Source organism: Hydra vulgaris, chromosome 02 (assembly GCF_038396675.1).
Source record: "Hydra vulgaris chromosome 02, alternate assembly HydraT2T_AEP".
Lineage (NCBI taxonomy): Eukaryota > Metazoa > Cnidaria > Hydrozoa > Anthoathecata > Hydridae > Hydra > Hydra vulgaris.
Genome location: NC_088921.1, coordinates 23177484 through 23199777, shown reverse-complemented (window position 1 = coordinate 23199777; position 22294 = coordinate 23177484). Strand labels below are relative to the sequence as shown.

The following is a 22294-nucleotide window of genomic DNA, read 5'->3' as shown; positions in this document are numbered from 1 at the left end:
ATTTTACTATTTACTCTCTCCTGGACAATTTCTAAAATGTGACAACTGACTTGGACTACTGAGTGTACAGATATAAATGCTTTATTTAACTATACTAATCACATAATTTATACTTAGTTTTTTTTCCAACTCTCCTAAAAGAAAAAAGAAAATAAAGCTTTAGTACTTGAAGTTTTAAATTTCCAGTTACAGTACAAATAAACAAATTCCTATTAACAATTATTTTAATAGCAAAAACACTGACTTATTTCAGTCTTCAATTCTGTGTCTAAACAATAAAAGCACTTAAATGTATAGACGTTAAAATATCTACTTAACTTTTTAAAAATAAATTCACTAGACTAATGTAACTAATACCTTTATTAGCTCTTTCTTGATCAACTAAAGAAAATAAATTTTAATTAAACTAACTTGAGGTAAAATAATAAGAAGCTGTCTTACTGAGAATTTTAAATTTCTTCTCTATTATTGACAATATAGTTTTAAGTATTACCTTAGTTAAGCCCAAGAACTATAAGTTCTTGGGCTTAACTAAGGTAATACTTAAAATTGTAAAAATGTAAAAAAAAAAACAAAAAAACTTACTGTTTTACTTTTAAGTCAACAACAATATTTTAAAAAACATTTTAGTTACTTTATAAAAAAATAAAAATCCTTTTAAATATACTACCTCTCTCTTCATTGTTGTCAACTAAACAGAAAAACAAACAAACAACTGATAGTAAATTTTCCCTTTGATAGTAGGTTATTAAATATATTAAATAGATCAAAGATCTATAATCTGCTCTAACAGTCTACAACATTATCATTAAACTATAACTATTTTCGACAACCTGGTGTAATTTAACATTGATATATTTTTTTTCAAATGACAAAAATTATTAAAGTACATTATATAAACATAGAACAAATGTAGTGATAGTGGATTTATTCCAAAAATAGAAAGAACCTTTAGAAAAAAGCTTACTGCTTTTAAATCTGCAAAAATTTCCAACTTACATTTTTTTATCTGCATTTATATATAATAAAATATGAATTAATGAGTTACCATTATTTAAAGTTGATCCAGAAGCAACTAAAATAAATTATCAAATAAAAAGTTTATTTATATAATCTTGACGATAATGTTGAAATAAACAATATTTATTGCTTGAAAAGTTAAGTAACAAATGTAATTCAAGTATATTAAAATAAATGTACGAAGTTACCTGTTGTGGCTGGTGCAACTGAAGTTATAACTAAATAAAAAAATATTAAATAAAAAAGCTATTTTATCTATCTTATCTATTTTATCCTGATGATTATGTTTAAATAAACAATATTTATTGATTCCTTTTAAAATAAATTAAAAAACATTACTATTTGCTGTAAAATAAAATAAAAGACATTACTACCACTTGCACCAACTCATGATGCTACCACACCTAAATGACAAAATTTATTAAAATATTTAAAACATATTCAATGCTTTAAAAGAATATTCAAAAGAAGTTTTTAAATCTACAAAATCTAAGTCCTTACTGAGTTCTACCTGTCTGTCTAAAAATAAAAATTGAGATAAAATTATATACAATAAAATTGCTAATGCTACATTTGTACTCAAATAAAATCTAAATGATACAACTTACTTAAGTCGCTGTCAGCTACCCTGTCTAAAAAAAATTTGTATTCTCATTAATCCTAATCTATAATCTATAAATAAACTTACTAATATAAACGATAAATAAACTTGAACTAATATAAACTATAAATAAACTACTATATACTATATAAACTAATATAAACTATAAATAAACTAATATAACTATGTTACTAATATAAACTATAAATAAACTACTATACACTATATACTTACTAAAAAGGCCTTCAGCTCCTTCTAACTGATCTAAAAAAATGAAACAATACTTGCTTAAACTGATCTAAAAAGACTGAAGACAAAACTGAAACACTTTACTAAAAAAGAAACATTGTACTAAAAAAAATTTTTTTACCAGTCATTTTAGTTTTAACTTCTTCTTAAAAAAAAAACAGAAAAATAAAAACAACGAACAACAAACAAATTTTAGTTTTTAAACAATGAACAACATCAGCTCCACTTGAAACTAAAAATTTATCAGCTCTATTTGGCTGGAAGACCTTGCTTGAAAGACCGCGTGGAGTAAAGAAACGCTTTTAGAAAAGCCTAGAAAGTTCTTTATTAAAAAAGAAAGTGAAACGACACAAACACTATTGAATTACAGTATTCATATTTAGAAGATTAGATAAATTACAGCATTCAAGTTTAGATTGTATTATAAAAACTATTTTACCAGACATTTTATTTCTAACTTCTTCTAAAAAATGAAAACAGGCTATAAAAATTAGAATAATAAAAACAACCATCAACAAACAAACAATTATTTAAATTTTTGTTTTAAACAATGAACAACATCAACTCTTCTTGAGAATAAAAGTACATCATCTCGAATTCGTAAGCTGACTTAACTTGAAAGACCGCATGGAAAAAGATACCGCGCATAAAAAAGTCTAGAAACTTCTTAAAGACTAAGAAAGAGTGTATTTTACAGAATACAGAACCGTAAATAACAAACCGAACAATAGGCGAAACATTAGGCGTAACTATGCGCACTATTCATTACCGTATTCATATATAAGATTAGCTATACAGTACAATCTCTCTAATTCGAATCTCCTTAAATCAAAAACTTCTATGGTTCGACTAAATGTAAAGTCACCGTGAAATTCGCTTTAGAAACTTTTTTGTTTAACTTTCTATAATTCGAATCTCTGTTATTCGAAAACCTCTACAATTTGAATGGATTTTTCAGACCTGTCAGTTAGATTCTCTCTGTAAATCGAACTTTGAAATTTTTGTCGTATAAAAAGCTCTTTAACCATCGAACTCTTTTTTTAAATTTCGAATGTTTTGATTTTTTGTGAAACAATTAGTGTGAATTATTTCCTTCTGTTTAAAAAAAATCAAGGCATCAAAAAGACTGCATAAAGAAAACAATTTAAAGCTGAAATACTACGAAGCTCTACTGGAATTGGAGGAAGGAAAAATAAATAAAGAGATTTCGAAAATCTTTGATATTCCACCAAACACTCTTTCAACTTGGAAAAAGAATAAAGATAAAATCTTTGACGCTTTTCGTCAAGGAAATTTGGAAGGTGAAAGTTGAAACGTATTATCAAGTCAACAAAGCTGTTCTTAAATAGTTCAAACGAATGAGAGCTGATTATGTCCCATCAGTGGTTTGCTGGTAAAAGAAAAAGCTTTATATTTTGTGAAAGAGTTAAGCTTCGAAAATTTTCAAGCTTCGGATGGATGGCAAGACAAATTTAAGAAAAAGTAAATTAATTTCTTATTTTATTCTCTCCAATTTTTATGATTAATGACTTTACAATTTATGATTATTCTACAGCTTTTTCTTTTCTCGCTTTAAAAAAATAAAGTAAATATTTTCCAGAATTAGACATTCTGGAAACTTGCAAAGACCTCGAAGTTAAATTCAAACGTATCGCATGTATAAGTTACGTCAAAGCAATTATAATTTTTTTTTGTAGATATGGTATATCTTTCAAAAGCATTTCTGGAGAGGCAAAGTCTGTTAACGATCAGGTAATCGCTCCATGGCTCGAAACCACACTGCCTACAATTCTCTCTCGATACCCACTTGAAAATATTTTTAATGCCGATGAATTCGGTCTTTTCTACCAATGTTTGCCTGACAAAAGTTTACATTTAAAATATGAAAAGTGCATAGGAAGCAAGCATAGTAAAGTTTGCCTGACTGGGATGGCCGCAGGTAATTTTAAAGGAGAAAGACTTTCAATGTTTGTAATTGGAAAATTGAAGTCTCCTAGATGTTTTAAAGGTGTAAAAATATTCCTTGTTGCTATCGGGCAAAACCAAAAAGTTGGATGTCAGCAGAATTATTTGAGGAGTGGGTTAAAGAAATTGACCTAAAGTTTAATTTTTAGAAAAGGAAAATTGCTTTAATTGTAGATAATTGTTCTGCCCATCCTAACGTGCAGAAACTTGATTGGGTGGAGCTTATCTTTCTTCCACAGAATAAAACTTCGATCACCCAACCTTTGGATCAAGGAGTTATCCGATCTCTTAAAGCCAAATATCGCTCACTTGCAGTGAAAAAGCAAATTGATGCCTTAGAAAAAGAGAACAAGATGCCTAAGTTTTCTATCTTAACTGGTATGTTTACGCTAACAAAAGCATGGAATTCCATTCCAGATCAAACCTTCATTAATTGTTTCAAAAAATCAGGAACATCATTAGAAGCAGTGGAAAAGCATGTAAATGATTAGAAAGACCCTTTCTGTAGCTTAGATGTAGAGGAGACTTTAATGGAAAACTTAAGAGATGATCTCAAATTGTTAAAAACAAAATTCGATGCAGATTTTAACCTCACGGCCGACGAGTTAGTAGACATAAATTTCGATGTTTGCATTGTCAACAAATCATCAGATGAGGACATCATTGCAGAAGTTTCTGAGCATGATGCTATTGAAACTCAAAAGGAATCCGATGATGAGTGCGTTGTTGTTTCTGACAATGCTACAAAACAAAGTCTGAACGAAGCGATGCATGCTGTCACTGTACTCGAGAATTACAGTCTTTATTCTAACTTTGGAGATGATTTGACGAAGGCTCTTAAAGACATAAATCGTGTCATTGAAATGGATTTAAAAACCTCAAAAAGACTATCTACAATTACTGACTTTTTTTTGAAAATGCAAAAGTTTAAATCACATAATATATATTGCATTTAGGCCTAAGAATCACTATTTGTTTGTTTATTTCATTTCTATTCGTTTCTTTGACCAGAATATTTGAAAAAAAGTCAACTTTCTATAATTCAAAAATCTCTCGAATTCGAATTTTTTTTTTCCCCGTTAAATTCGAATTCGAGAGATTGTACTGTATTTTAACTTTATGTTGTAAAAAGTTATTATTTAAAGTCTTTGTGATAGAAATAATAAATTTATATTTTATTTATATTTTTTTTGTGCCTAGGGTAGGCTCAAAGTATAGGGCAAGGAGGGGATTCTCCCTACCCCTCCTCCTCAACAAAAAAAAAATATATATTTTTCAAATTAAATATTTTTTCAAAATTGTAAACTTTGTTTTGTTAAAAAATTTTCTTTTAAGCTTTTTGGAGGCCTTACAGAGCAATAACTAGAAATATTATTTTTATTTATTGAAGCTAATTTTTTTCTAAAAGATCAACATTTTTTTATGTATAGAAACTTTGCTAGGCTGTAATCCAAATGCATTTATAAAAGACATTTTTTTAAAAATGCTATATTTATAAAAGACTTTTTTTTTTCTTCTGTAAATAAAACCTTTTATTTCCTCATTATTATATTGTTGCTTCTGAAAATATTAGTTTCCTGTTACTTTGCAGAATTTTTATATTTACTTAACTAGGGTAATTTAATGTTATTTTGCCATCACTCAATCTCGCCCACCATCGTTGATTGCTTATATGTCCGTTAACACACACGCTACATTATCACAAAGACATTTATTTAGAGCAGCAAGCCAACCTTTATCAGCATCATAACAAACAACCTCAGAGGAACCGTAAATAAAGAATTATCACTTAAGGAAAATTTGTTGATTTTTGCTAAGTTTTTTGCTAATTAATTTGCCGAATTCAAACCAGCTAATGCAACTCTACCGAGTTAACTAGTTATTGTGCATTTTAGTTTATAATTTTATTTTGTTCTCCACATTTTATTCTCTAATTGTAATAACATTTACAATCGTTTGAAATAGTAGAATATGCATAAAGTTGTTTTCTGCTCAACCTCCCAAATTAACTTAATCTCGCCCACAGAATAAATATATTATTGCCCAATGCATTCAACCTCGCCCAGGTGGGCGAGAATAGATGCAGCATGTTACATTAAAAAATATTTATGAGATTTAACTTTTTCGCTACCAGCAGTTTTAAAAAAAAACCTTTCGCCGTGACTCCTATTATTTTTTGATTAAATTGATATGACATATTTAAAAAATAATCGAAATTAAAAATCATAAAATTTTGTAAAGATATATATTAACGACATCATGTTTTTGATTGCTCTCAAAGAAGTATATTTTACATGTATTTTTATTCTATATACTATTGAGGAAACTATTTTATAAATTAATTACCCTAATTCGACATTGGCATTATCGTAAAATTGAACCCCGAATTTACTTGATAATTGCTTTGACAAAAACTGATGATATCCATGTTAGTGTACATTTGATTGCCTTTAAAACAATACGCTTCCTCTGTGTATAAAAATAAATTGCTAATTACAGTACTATGGCCCTGCGTTGAGTATTGAGTAGTTGTATAAAAAGATAATGTTCGTCAAAACACAATAAATTAGCTAGAAGAATAGCAAAGAAAATAAACACATTGTTTCTCACAACTTCATTAAGCTAATTGATATTGCTATCCAGAACCAGATAGATATAGTTGAAATGCCTTCACACACATCAAACTGGATTCAACCATGCAACCACACCTTTTTCAAGCCACTGAAAGATTGTTATCGCTCTACAGCACAAGATCTGATGGGTAAGTTTCCAGGAATTATTACTTGTCGTTTAAATATTGCAGATATACTTGCTTCAGCTTGGAAAAAAGCAATGACTTCTAGTAACATTACATCTGGGTTCAAGTTGTGTGGAATTCATCCATTTAATCCTCAGGCTATTCCTAGGGATGCATATTTTCCAAACTATCTACACCCAGTTGAGGATATTTCAGCTATTTCAACCGTTGATAAAATTTCAATACCTGGTGCAGATAATGATCAAGGTGTTGAAAATGTTTTGCACAATGGTACCGGTGAATCATTGATTGGCATAAACGAGAATGAAAATCTGAATGCACATGAGAGTGTAGCAGATAGTGGACTTCTTATCAATGTTAATAATGTCAAGACTCAGGGTACATCACAATGCTTACAAATAATGGAAACTGAAATGAATCCTGCTCAGTTCACAAGCTACAACTATCTGTTTGAAAACGGCTTTAATCTTGCGTGCGACAACGAGTTTGTGACCTGATGTGCACTGAAACGTTTAGTTCTCAACAACATGCCAAAAAATATATCTGAACATCAAAATCAAGCATTAACAAAAGAAACAAAAGTTACTGAAATCAATTCTTCTTCAGTTATTATTAGACTACTTTATTTTTGCTAATACTACTGTACAATAAAGATCATTATTTAAAACTTTAGCTAGCAACTTTGATGCTCATATTTTATGTACAAACTGATAAAAATTTAGAATGAAGTATAAATTTACTAACTTGCATATCAATAGTATTATTTATTGTTTTCTTAGGAAGTCCAATCATCAATTGTTCAAGAAAATAATTTTTCAGACTTTGATGCTTCTATGGACGCTGGAAAGGTTGCTACTCTTCTAGAACAGTTACAAAATGGTGCTGAAGAAGATTACGCAATAGGTAGAAGAAGATAACGCAATAGGTAGAAGAAGATAACGCAATTCACAGTTTGCTACAAAGAAACGCTTTTATTTTAGAAGCAGAAATTGTTGCTCTTGATAAGCAGCTTGCATATTTGGTCAATCAACTGGATTGACAATATGCAAGCTGCTTATCAGGAAAATAAAAATGTTGATTTCATTGTGAATAATTTTAGTAACACTCTTACTAAGCTAAAATAAAATGAAATCTTAGAACAATTTATAATAGCAAAATTGAAATCTGCTACAGTTTCAGATTTTCCATTTGCAAACTCATCCTACCCTGGTAAGTCAATAATTTCACGAAGTGATCAATATTTTCATAGCAACAATGCAACTTTTAATAAATTTTAAAGTAATTTAAAATCTTCAAAGTTATTTAAATATTAGTACTTTGATTGAATATATGTTTTTATATATGTGCAGGTAATGGAGATGATGATATCTTGGTATATCTTAAGGCCACCGCACGGAAAAAGATAGCGAACAGACAAGGTCAGCTAAAATACTTCGTTTTAATTTCTCAAGAAGCATACTCAGCAAAGCTGAAATATCACCAGGACAAAATCGAACAGGAAAGAGAAAAATGCGAAAGAAAACAACTGCGACTTATCAATGCTGCTAAGCGACTCAAAGAAAGAGAAGAAAAAAAAGTATTGGCTGAGAAAAGAAAATTTGGAAATCGTGCCAACAAGTCTACAGCAAAAAAAAACAAAAACAGTTCAATTCACTACCATCTTTATTGCAACCATGGGTTGGTTCCGAAAACAATATTAACTAATATGTACTAAATATTTTAAAATCTTTTTAATATAATAAAAAATACATACAATTTCGTATTATATATCTAACTTTTTTATTATTTTAATTTAAAAATACTCTAATGGTCTTATTAATTTTATGATAAGACCTAATGGTCTTATCACAAAGCACCACCACTAGGGCATTAGCATTTAATGACTTGGTTCCCCATTTCAAGCCTATCCGATCACATATAATTGCTTCGAACAGGATTCGAACTTGCAACCCTTGTATTACGAGTCCTATCCAGATCCAGATCAGAATCTAGGGAGGGGTGAAAGTTCGCATTCACAAAAACCCCATGATTTTTTACTTTTCTAATTAAAATATTGCAATTGAGCATACAAATTAACTAATGAGATTTAATCTCATCAACCTGTATATAACGTCACCCTAGGCAAGTATAAGTTCTTTTTAAAAGGCACACAGTGGGCGACTTTAAATCAACATGGCGAGATTGAGTTTAAGTGGGCGAGAATCAGTGCTTTTGACACACAGTACAGTTTTTAATGGTAATGCTAAACACTTTTAAAAAGTCTACAATAGGCTGCATAGTTTTTTAGCTCAAAGGCTAAGCTATCGAATTATGTATTGTGCAGCAGTGTAGGTCTATAAAATGTCTTTCAACTGTAATTTTAGCGTGGATGTGGGCGAGGTTTGATTAAGTTACCCTAATTAATAAATGTTAAATGATTACTATATGATTAGCATAAACTAATTAATGTAAATTAACATTATTTAGTTTATGGTAAATTGTTTATACATTTTATTATAGTATACATATAATTGGATGTGCCATATTATATGACTTTCTCTTATACATGATTAAAGGGTAATTAACTTTTTATTTTCATTACAGATCGTATAGTAATCATTTAACATTTATTAATTAGTTAAGTAAATATAAAAATTCTGCGAAGTAACAGGAAACTAATATTTTCAAAAGCAAAAATATAATAATGAGGAAATAAAAGGTTTTATTTACATAAAAAAAAAAAAAAGTCAAAGAACAACCCGGCTATACTTCATGCCAATAGGCATTTATAAACAGCGTATCCCTAGCATGAAGCTTAAAAGGTTTAATAGATTGATTGTAAATGATATTTTTAAAATAAGAAAAAAATAATTTGTGAACTTCTAACTTCCGTAATTAAAGAAAACTAAATTTGCATAATATATAGTCCAATTTATTAAATATTCTATTGCTTAAGTGCGCATTTAGCAAAACTAAATTAATTAGTTCATAAACTTGTTTATTATATTTACAACTATTTACAATTTTCTCTACTACACAACAGCAGTAATTTTTCCTAATAGCAACGCTAACATTGCGTCTACAAATATAAATAAAATACCTCTGACTGGACCCGAATTAATCCACTCGGACAACATTCCTTAGAGCACAGTCGTTCAATTTTTTATTGAATTACGTATTGCGCATTATTATGAGTTCCATTTTTTTATTATTTGACTTCTCATCTAATCGTCAGCGACGTTTGCTATTTTTGTGTCTCAGGGGTAAATTTTAGGGGACTTTGTCGCCTTAATATCCCCAATTACTTCTAAAAATAATTTTTCTGATTTATGTTTTTTTTGAATTTGGAACTTAAAGTTTATAACAAACATTCGCAGATCCTTGTTAAACGCAATAGACAAACTTTAGTTTGCTTACTTAACTTTTTATAAATTCTTTTAAAACTTTTTTTTTTATGAGTTATCCTACTCAAAAAATCTTCAATAAAAAAAGAAGCTGCTTCTTGTAAAAGATGTTATCCAAAGTTTTTGGAGTTCACTTGAGCTATTTGCCAAGTGCGCTCTTTTTGAACTTCTAATTTCATTAATTAAAGAAAACTAAATTTGCAGAATATATAGTCCGATTCCACTATACATAATTTGATATTAATTGCACTTAGCTTTAAAGAAAGTCCTTCTCTTGTGTCTATACCATTAAGATCAATCTTTTTTAGCTCTTTAAGGCGTAGAAATACAACTTTTAAGTCATCATCAGGCTTAATAAATCCATAACCTTTATCAGCTCTAAACCAGGAAATTATAGCAGTCCATCGATAGTTAAAAATTCCCAAACTAATACTACTAATTAATTGTTATAGTTCTGTTTATCATCAAAAACTTAAACTAGCAAATTATTTATTATTAGTTTAATAATGCTAATTTAATCTTTAGTTATTACCCATTTATGCAGGACACCATCAAAAGCTTCTTGGGCTTTTATAAGAACTGCTTCTTCTTGTAACTGTCGTGCTTCAAGAAAAGCTATTTCATTCGTTTTTTGTTTCCAGTACAATGCTTTTTGATCTGGAGTTCAGTTTACTAATTACTTTCATAATTTCATACCCCCTTTAATTATTTCACTTCAATCTCATTCTTCATCTTTTTCAGAACAATCTATTAAAAAGTCTAACCATTGTTTCTTTAAAGCGCTATCATTATCTATTGTTCTATAAATATCACTTCCTTGAAGTTTAGGTAATAAAAAAAATTTACAAAACATCTCATTTCCTGGAACTATTTCATTAGTCTGAACCGTTGGTTATACTACTATTTAAATAACTTTTGGTTTTGTAATTTTGTATCTCCACAAATATTTTGGATTTAGTTTATAATTGATTTTATAAATATATTTATTCAGGAAAGGTGCATGCAAAAACTATTTTAACTCTACAATTAGGAAACGGTAAAAAGAATAACTTAACGCCTGATGCAACAACAAAATAGATACAAAAAATGGCATTGATATGAGGAACAAACTACAGGATTTGATTTTTTCATAATTTTCAGGATTTTTGTTTCATTTTATTCAACTTTACTTATTATTATCTTAGATTAAATAAAATTGTTCAAACATAATAATGAAAATTTAAAAGAATTATAAGACTTTCATTATCTGATCAATAAATTTCACTTAATAATAAAAACTCCATAACAATTAATTTAATGTACAATGAAAATAATATTCAAATAAGTAAAAAATAAAAATATATTTTTAATGACTAAAGTTTTTATTCCTACTTATATTCGCATATTTGATTTTTTCCAGTTAAACTCAAATCCTAGAGACTGGGATTTGAGTTCAACTGGAAAAATTGGCTATCTGGCTTGTTATAGCTTTTTAGCTATGGCTACGGGACAGCGGTCAAAAATATTGGAAAAGCGTTATCAAAATAAAGTTGATGAGATCTTGCTTGAGAAGAATGAAGTAGAAATATCTGATTTAAGGAGGAAAAAGCAAGAATAGCATGAAATAAGCGTATATGGCGATGGTGTTATATATTTTTGTCTTTAGTAATACTGCTTTTGCTAAGGATTTTGGTAATCGGGGCGCAAATTATCCGGTAGCGTAAGAAAGTATTTTATTTGGCTTGCAGAGGAAATTTGCAGAACTTGATTAAAAAAAAGAAGAAGAGAGAATGAGTAGCATAGCATGAAAAAGGGTTAGAAACCCTGCTCCTGTTTCCGGGATTATGCCGGCAAATGAAACAAGAGAGTTTTTTAATCAAGTTCTGTCCGACTTATGTCCTTACTGAGGATGTCCTGCTCCCTTGCGGTAAGATACTATACAAAGCAGGGATCAATGTAATCCAAAGGATGTAAATCCTTTGAATTAAATGGATCTGGATCACTGGTTGTTCTTTATTGACGAAAGGGAAGAAAAACAGGTAATGTGGTTAAAAGGTCAGTTGTTACTAGGTAGTAGCAGCGGAGAGAAGAAAATAGAAGGCAGGATTATTTTAGTGGGCGAAAGTCCACCGGAGATACAAGATAAGTTGGAATTCGAAGTATATTTTGATCAGGGTGGGGAACTTACAACCAGATTCGGTATTAGGGGAATTTCTGCGGTAGTTCAACAGGCTGGAAAAATCTGAAAATTGTTGAAGTAGCCATTGATCCGGAAAAATAGAGTCGGTAACTGATAAAAAATCACAAAAATAGAGTCGGTAACAGATAAAAAATCATAATGAAATGAAAAGAGAGAGTTTAAATCATGAACGTAGTTAAAACTTTACAGGAGCGGATCAAGGAATTGGAAAAGCAGAGGAGAGAACTAGTTCAGTGGCGGAAGAATGAAATATTTGAGGTAATAAAGGCATATGGCGGCATTTGTTTGGATAATAGGTTACTTGCAGGTCTGACGATTTATGTCTCCATGGAAGAGTGCAGGAACGATGATTTTCTTGAGAAGTTAAATGAAATTGGTTCAAAGTCAACGTTTCTCATTAGGTGGAAGAAACCGGATGCAAAACCTGGTAAACAGAACAGATAAAAAATAAAGCATATTGCAATGTTAAAAAATAATGAATCCATTCTTAAGAGGAAGAGCAATGCCAGGAAAAAAATATATTAGGCGGTTTGCTGGTTAAGGCCAGTTTTAATCATATGCATCAACAGGATGCAAACGCACTATACAGTAGGCTCTTTGATTGCAAAAGAGTATTGAAGGAGAAAATTTAGTATAATAGAACAATGGACAAATATAGCGTTTAAAAGGAACAATGGTTAGAATTTTTAATTGATTATTCTTAAAAAGATGAAGAACCAGATAGAAGTAAAATAATTAAAGGGGGGTATGAGATTATAAAAGTAGCAAGCTCGACTCCAGATCAAAAAGCATTGTACTGTATACAAAAAATTAATGAAACAGCTTTTCTTGAAGAAAAACAGTTACAAGAAGAAGCAGCTCTTATAAAAGCCCTGACAGCTTTTGGTAAAGGACAACTGATGGTTCTCCCGTAAAAGGAGAAATCAAGGGTGAAATTGGCAAAATAAAAATGTCTCTTGAAAACAAATGGGTAGATGACAAAATAGCTAAAAAATTAAAACATGCCCATGATAAGTTTACGAGCATTGAACAATATTTCGAACAAAATCCAACCCAGCTTACTGAAGATGATAATGAAGGTACTAATATGGGTGAATTAGGAATATTGGATGATTACATCTAGTACTTGTAACCATAAATGTCCAAGATTTTGATTATTCTAACTTAGAAGTTATAATTCCTATCTGTATGATAAAATCAAAATCTTAAACTTAAAGTATATTAAATTTTTAAATACTTTAAGTATAATAAGAAAAAGTTAAACTGACTTTATTAAACTAATAATAAATAGATGGCTAGTTTAAATTCTTGATGATAAACAGAAAACTATAAAAATTAATTAGTGGTATTAGTTTGGGAATTTTTAATTATCGACGGACTGCTATAACTTCCAGCTTTAGAGCTGATAAAGGTTTTGGATTTATTAAGCCTGATGATGACTTAGAAGATGTATTTTTACGCCTTAAAGAGCTAAAAAAGATTGGTCTAAATGGTATAGACAAAGGAAAAGGACTTTGTTTTGAGATAAGAAAGATAAATAACAACCTAAGTGCAATTAATATCAAATTAGTATAGTGGAAATGGACTTAGTTTTCTTTTTTTTTTCAACTAAATTCGGCATGGCCAAATGCTGAATAACTTCGAGGGTTGTATAAATATACATATATATGTATATATATAAACATATATATAAATATATATATATATTTATAAATATGTACTTTATTAAATAACATATATACTTACATATAAATGTAAGTATATATGTTATTTAATAAAGTATATACATTTATACGCATATATTATATATATATATATATATATATATATATATATATATATATATATATATATATATCTACATTATATATATATATATATATATATATATATATATATATATATATATATATATATATATATATATATATATATATTCAATATATTTCGCTGTTCATACAATTAAAAAATAAGAAAATATAAAGAAAAGTTCTCATAAAATTAAAAAAAATGATTTATATAAACAGACAGGGACTCAAAGAAGATATGGGCTTTTAACAAGTGTAAAGAAAAATAAAATTGATATAGAAACTGTATAAGACTCCGTTAAAATATGAAAGAATAAGCATCTTCGTTATACATGTAGAGTAAAAGATGATAAATAGAATAAACTACATATATATGTATATCTACATTGTAGATATATACATATATATATATATATATATATATATATATATATATATATATATATATATATATATATATATATATATATATATATCTACATATAATATATTATTTAAACCATCAAGTGACTTCTCCTCCCACTTTAAGCACTAATAATAATAGCTATATTTTATATTATACTTGAAAAAAAAAAAAAGGTTTAACAAAAAAATTGAAACTACTCAGCTAAAAGCAAAATTATAAGAAAAACATGCTTAGTATATTTTACCTAAACAATATCCGTAAATTTTAAAAATCATGTTCTACCCTTTACGTTTATAGAGATATTCATGCTTCCTTAAAAAACATTCGAAGTCAGTGTTTTGACCTAGCTATGCTTGTGTATTAATATATATATATATATATATATATATATATATATATATATATATATATATATATATATATATATATATATATATATATATATATATATATATATATATATATATATATATATATATATATATATATATATAGAGAGAGAGAGAGAGAGAGAGAGAGAGAGAGAGAGAGAGAGAAATCCACTGATTTTAAAACAGCATTTGATATTACATTTTAAACTCTCATTTCATTTGGAAGGTGGCCATTTATTGAAGCAAGCAATCTTTGGAAATACCTTTCAGTTTCTTTGCATGTGATGATAACACTTATGATTCGTTTAATTTTCTGAGAATTTTAAAAAAATATTTGTTTAAAATGAAAAGGAAGTACAAGTGCATGCTGATATTTAATGTAGTTAATTTTCTTTTAATGTAATTTTAGCTGCGTATCCAGCAAAATATGAGATCAAAACTTTTTTGTATTCAAATAGAATGCTGCAATTTGGAATATTTGCATAATCGTGGTCGCTATAAAATGGTATTCTCTCCAATAAATCATATTTTATTACTAATTTAATTTCAGTTAGATATTTTAGTACTGGAGTGAGCAAAAAAATTGTCTAAAACTTTTAATATATGAGTCTCTGTTGATGCAGTTTCCGTTTGAACATTGAACGCTACTTCTCATCAAGAGTTGTTTATATGCGGCTGTAAATTTTTGGCAATTGATATTGTTACTAAACATTCTTGTAGATATCACAGCTCTAATAAAGAGCAAATATCCAATGAAACCAGTTTTTAGAATAGACAAGATAATTTTCATACCAGTTAATCTTTTTATGACTAATGATATAGTTATATGCCATGTCAAGAAATGGAAACCAACGAGCCTTGTTACATCCACACAATTCTGACTTGTATCCTTTGGCAAATAGGTTTCTTGAATTTAATATGTCATATTATAAATCTTTTATGCAAATCTGACTGCATATTTATAAAATTATTAAACTGCAACATACAGTTATTTAATATAAAAAAGCAAACAATAACATATAACCATAATACTTAAAAGCAAGTAAAGAGTATATATCACTTTAGTTGAGGAGATATTTCAAAGAGGTGTTTTGAATATTTCTATATTAAAGATTTAATAAACACATTTTTTCAAACAAATGTATTTTTACATACATTTGTATCTTCAATTTTATTGAGTGATTATCCCTTAAATTATAAGAAACGATTTTTTATTTATTTATACTAAAAGTTGCAATAAATAACTATAATTCAGACCTGGTTTTTTGACGCTTGATTATTTTAATCAAATAACTTATGGAACAATAGCATTCAAGTCTAATATAATTCTAGAAGAAATCCCTGAGTTTTTGTGGACTCTTTTTGTTCAGTTCATGCAGAATTCGTACAAATTGATATCTTCCTAAAAAAAATGAAAATTTAAACTTGTTGGTAGACATCTTTGTTGCTTACCATGCTGTTATGTTATTAACCTTCTAGCATACAGCATTTTACCCTATAATAAAAAATGGCATTAGTAAAATAAAAATTTACTAATGCCATTTAATAATAAACTCAATTATTCCAAAAAAGAAATTTCGTTTTTATCTCTAATAATATCAAAATTCATTTGTTTCTTGTTTTTTTTTGCTAACGTATAAGTCTAATTTAATTTTTTTCTTTTGTATTTTAATAAGTTAAAGTAAAATGTAAATCGGTTAGACCGCTTGGAATCAAAATTGCCACCATCTTGGGAGGCCAACTTTGGCTTCAACTTTTTTAAAAATTTGTGGCAATAAACCTTCAAGTACTTGCTTAACCATACAAAAAGATCGGAGAGCAAAGTTAATGAACATTACATGATTTCTATTGTCAAATTTTTTTTACTAAGCCGTAGAATCGCAAACATGAGATGAAAAGAGTAAAAATTGAAGAAATTCAAGAAGAAAAACAAGACAAAATAGAAAAATTCCCTTTAAAAAAACAAAAAAACTTAAAAGGAAAAATGAGGAAGAACCTGATAAAAGTGAAGTAATTAAAGGAGGTTATAAAATTAAGAAACTAGCAAGCTCGACTGCAGATCAAAAAGCATTGTACTGGAAACAAAAAAACGAATAAAATAGATTTTCTTGAAGCACAACAGTTACAAGAAAAACCAGCTCTTATAAAAGCCAAGGAAGCTTTTGAGAAAGGACAACTAAGGGGAGAAGTTGGCCAAATGAAAATGGCTCTTGAAAATAAATTGGAAGATAACAAAATACTTAAAAAATTAAAACATACGCATGATAAGTTTACGAGTATTAAAGAATATTTTGAACAAAATCCAATTCAGCTTACTGAGGATGATAATGAAAGTATTACTATGGGTGAATTAGGATTATTTGATGATTAAAACTGGTACTTGTGACCAAAAATATCCAAGATTTTGATTATTCTAACTTAGAAATTATAAGTCCTATTTGAATGATAAAATTAAACTTTAAGTATAATAATCTTTTCAAAATTCTATTATTTGTCTCCTGCATAAATGGGATATAACTAAAAGTTAAACAGGCATTATCAATCAAACAATAAATAATTTGCTAGTTCAAATTCTTGATGATGAACAGAAAACTATAGCAATTAAATATTAGTATAAGTTTTGGAATTTTTAATTATCAACGGACTGCTATAATATAAAGACAAATCTACATAATAAATATATATATATATCGATGTCTTTATATACATATATATATATATATAAATATATATATATATATATATATATATATATATATATATATATATATATATATATATATATATATATATATATATATATATATATATATATATATATATATATATATATATATATAGATATATATATATACGCATACATATTTATATATATATATAAATATATATATAAATATATATATGTATATATATATGTATATATATATATATGTATATATATATATATATATATATATATATATATATATATATATATGTAAATTATGTTAGTGTATTTTGCAAATAGAGTGCTCAATGTTCTTAAAGAACAGAGCAATATATTAATAAATGTATATATATTATACATATATATATATATATATATTATACATATATATATATATATATATTATACATATATATATATATATTATACATATATATATATATTATACATATATATATATATATATATATATATACATATATATATATATATATATATATATATATATATATATATATATATATATATATATATATATATATATGTATAATATATATACATTTATTTATATATTATATTATTTAAACCATACTGTGACTTCCTTTCCCGCTTTAAGCACTAATAATATTACTTATATTATACTTATATTTATAATAGTAATACTTATAATAAGTATACTTATATCTATATAGGCAGCTATCTATTTGTAGGTGGTTAAATTTCTGAAGAAAAAAAGATAATAAAATAATTAGACTGCATATCTATACCCTAACCAAATTGATGTATGTATTCAGGGATTATCTTTTTCTGGATATTTCAGAATTTAAAAATAATTTCTCAACTTTTTGTTTTTCTGGATGTCAAAAATTTTTCCCTCAACACAAGTTTGTTTTTATATTTTTGTAATAAATTTGTTTTTTAAGCTTTTTTACTCATTACAAAAAAAAAAATTGAAAAAAAAAAAAAAAATTAAAACTACTCAGCTACAAGCAAAATTAAGAAGAAAATATGTTCAGTATGTTCTACACAAATACTATCCGGATTTTTAAAAATCATGACGTGGATGATCTATGATCAGAGACTACTCTCTGCATGTTCTCCCTTTTATGTTAATAGAGATATTCATGCTTCTGTCAACAACATTCGAAGTCAGTGTTTTGATCTAGCTATGCTTGTGTATTAATATATATATATATATATATATAAATATATATATATATATATATATATATATATATATATATATATATATATATATATATATATATATACAGTGGCGGCGTTAGGGTAGGGCCTGGTTGGGCGATGGCCCAGGGCGCCAAATATAGAGGGGCGAAACTAATTGGTTATTTTACCCTTTGCCTTTTTTTTGAATGGGGTTAAATTGAGCTAGGGGCGCTGTAGAAATCTCGCCCAGGGCGCTGGTAGTGCTAAACTACCAGCGCCCGGCACTGTATATATATATGTATAAATGTATATATATATATATATATATATATATATATATATATATATATATATATATATATATATTCTATGATTTTGTTTGATTTCTGATTTTTCAAGTTAAAATTGATTTAATTTTTTTCAAGTTTTTCCCATATTTTATAAGCAATAATTATGAAAACATAATTTGATTTTTAATAAACTTTTATTTTCAGTTTTCGGTTTTTATTGAGATTAGATAAACATGCAATTTTATATCTGGAACTAAAACTTTGTGTTTATTGTGCTTTTGTATAAACGTTTCATATACTTTTTTTTTCAATCTCATTGTTCCGCTTCACTTATTAGCTATCGTTGGTAGTGATTTTGTAAAATTGTAAACAGTTTTTTTCATTGTCGCTCAGAATTTCAAGCAACTAGCTTAACAAGTTTTACAATATTTTTTAGAGCAATTGGAAAGAACTGAAGTGCTTTTAGTAACTTCAATACACTTTATTGTTTTTATTTTTTTATTAATATGTTGTTTTAGAAGGGTTAATAATAACGACATTTTTTTAAACAGTCAAACTGATACTGATTTGGGTTAGTTTACTATCCAGTTTTAATTTTAGTTGGAACTTCATTTATGCATTTAACAAAAAAAATTTTGATTGTTATATGTTTACATTTCAGTATTTTTTATACATCTCTGTACTAATAGCTATATTTCCTTTTAGAAAAAGTAATGGAAAAAATAAAAAAACTTCTGTTGGAAGTCGTCACAAAATAAAAGGTTATGCTTCTTTATTTTCCTTAGTTTAAAGCATTATGCTTCTCTTTAAAAAGGTATTTAAGTATATATATTAAAAATTGATAAATTTGTTATTAAATTGTCTCATTGCATTTATTACTTTAGATTAAAATGTACTGACCAACATTTTTTTAAACATTTTTTTTTGATAAACATCTTAAGATCATGTCAAAGTCTTGAAAATTTTAATAGAATTGGTTTATTTTTCATTAATTAATTTTTGATTTTTTTGTAAATTTTTTTGTTTCAGTAAATCTTTTTGACCAATTGTTAAATTAATGAATTAAATTTTAAAGGTTTACATCAGTTCTAAAGTGATTGCATTTATATTTTTAGCTCTACATTTGTATTGATTTTATAGCTCTTTTGAATAGTTTAATTAATTTGTTTTATAGATAAGAAACAAAATAAAATTTTAAATTTTGTTTTTCTTTTTTACTAGCAGTAAGCAACCTGTAATACAGGTTAGTAATGAATAAATAAAATGTTAATTTTATTTAAAAAAGCATATATTTTATTTTTCAAAATTCGGTTACTTATCTTAGTTATTAAGCTGAAGGCTTTCGTTATTTTTTTATCATAAAATTTAAAGTAGTATATATTTTTTTATATAATTTAAAATTGTCTTTAAATAATTAATTTAGTTTTCCTTTTAAATTTATTTTAAATAGCAGTAAGTTATAAAAGTTACTTGATTTTTTCCTTTCCTTCACTTTAGAGTAATAGTAAGTAACTTAATAGAAAAGATTTCTAAGTTTCTTTTACATTCATTTGTGACTACAGTAGTAATACTGCTTGTATTATGTTTCATAATAATGAAACTGAAATGGATGATGTTGGGCTAGAAGAAGTCATTTGTGTAAATGCTAATAAGCGACTTGAAAATAATCGTCATCGAATTGAGAGAAATAAAGCTTAACGAGATGAAATTATTCGTCATCAAAATGAGAGAAATAGAGCAAGACGAGATGAAATTAATCGTTGTCAAAATGAGAGAAATAGAGTTAGACGGATGAAATTAATCATTGTAAAAATGAGAGGAATAGAGCTAGACAAGCAGAAATTCATTTAAATCTTAATGAGAATAATATACAAAATGCTGAGACAAGGTAGAATGCATTGTTTAGCAAGAAGTAGTATTATTCCAGATAATAATTATTTAGGAGAAATGAAGCAGATCTTTCAACATTATGGTGCTAAAAAATTTCCTGTTGAAAGTCATTTTTTGTGTTGCCATAATGGAAAGGTAGTTTTACCTCCTCTTTCACCATTTCCGCAAGCTTTACAAGATTTATTTACAGGGAACTATAGATCATAATTCCAATATGAATTTTCTAAAATATATTAGACATTATAATGCCTGTCTTTTTTTTGTTTCATTTACAGCTAATATGGTTCAACCTTTGAATCGTGGGCCACCATGTTTTAGAATATGTGGTCAAGTTTTTCATCATATAGGTAATTTTCAGCCAGATCAAGATATTCCTCCAACATATTGTCAACTGTATATCTATGACCCACTTGCAGCAGTAAACTTTAGAATGCAACAACATGATAATGATCTTTGCTTACATATTTTAATTTTTTATTTGCAAACTATATTAAGAGAAGAAAACCCATTTGCTCTTGAGGGTCTTGAGAACCTGTCGAGGGTCATTTAGTCTCAGTTGTAAAAATGTCTTTACTTGAAGGGCAAGATGGACGTTGCTATAACCTCCCTTTGCATAATGAAGTTGCAGTCGTTTTGTTGGTGAAGATGGTGCACCACCTGCTTCCAGGGAAGTTGTAATTTACCCAAGAGGTCATCCTCTTAAAACTATATCAAGTATGTCTGCCAACTTAGATCCTATGGTTTATCCTCTGTTTTTCCCAAGAGGTGATGCTGGTTGGCATAATCAATTGGTTCACAACCCTGAACATGCTACATTGGTTAGAAATCATGTTACTCTATCTCAGTATTACAATTATGACTTTCAGTTTTTCTTCGATCTTTTATGGCAAGAAACTGTTTCAGCAATATGCTGTTGATGCATATGTCAAAATCGAAGGCCAGGGCCTTGCTTTCATCAGAAATAACCGAAACAAACTGAGAAGCGAGCAGTACGATGCCTTACATGAACATATAAACAACCTTTGAACTGATCATAATATTAGACCAGGGCGTGTAATGGTTTTGCCATCAACTTATGTAAGAAGTCCTAAAGCTTTAAAAGAAAACTTTGAAGATGCAATGACTATAATTACAAAATACGGTAAACCAGATCTTTTTATTACTTTTACCTGCAATCCAAAATGGGATAACTGAAAATTTATATCCAGGTCAGACTGCAAATGATAGACATGACTTGAGTAATTAAGTAATTAATTAATCAAACTCAAATTAAGTAATCTCCTAAATGATATTTGTACACATGATGTTAGGGAAAGTTGTAACCCATGTTCAGGTTATCGAATTCCAAAAGCGTGGTTTGCCACATGTTCATATTTTACTTCATTTTGCAAATGATGATAAGCTTGAGACATCATAGGATATCAATAATTTAATATTTGCTGAAATTCTAGATCTGAAAGGATTGCAAACCCTCAACTTTATGACATTATTAAAACTTGC

At 27.5% G+C, this 22294-nt stretch overlaps 1 protein-coding gene across 1 annotated transcript; it reads left to right on the top strand.

Moving 5' to 3' along the window:
- The first annotated feature begins 3228 nt into the window (after positions 1-3228).
- Positions 3229-4326, top strand: LOC136075940 (tigger transposable element-derived protein 4-like). Its single transcript, XM_065789389.1, has 3 exons — positions 3229-3263; positions 3589-3926; positions 4010-4326. Exons 1-3 carry the CDS (start codon positions 3229-3231, stop codon positions 4324-4326), a joined length of 690 nt encoding a protein of 229 aa, XP_065645461.1.
- Positions 4327-22294: the final 17968 nt, after the last annotated feature.

Bases quoted from the DNA above. Each gene is read 5' to 3' on its own strand.
- LOC136075940 (XM_065789389.1), top strand. From the start codon at position 3,229: ATGAGAGCTGATTATGTCCCATCAGTGGTTTGCTG. The intron at 3,264-3,588 runs GTAAAAGAAAAA...ATCTTTCAAAAG, and splicing joins GTCCCATCAGTGGTTTGCTG to CATTTCTGGAGAGGCAAAGT. The intron at 3,927-4,009 runs GTCAGCAGAATT...CTTTAATTGTAG, and splicing joins GCAAAACCAAAAAGTTGGAT to ATAATTGTTCTGCCCATCCT.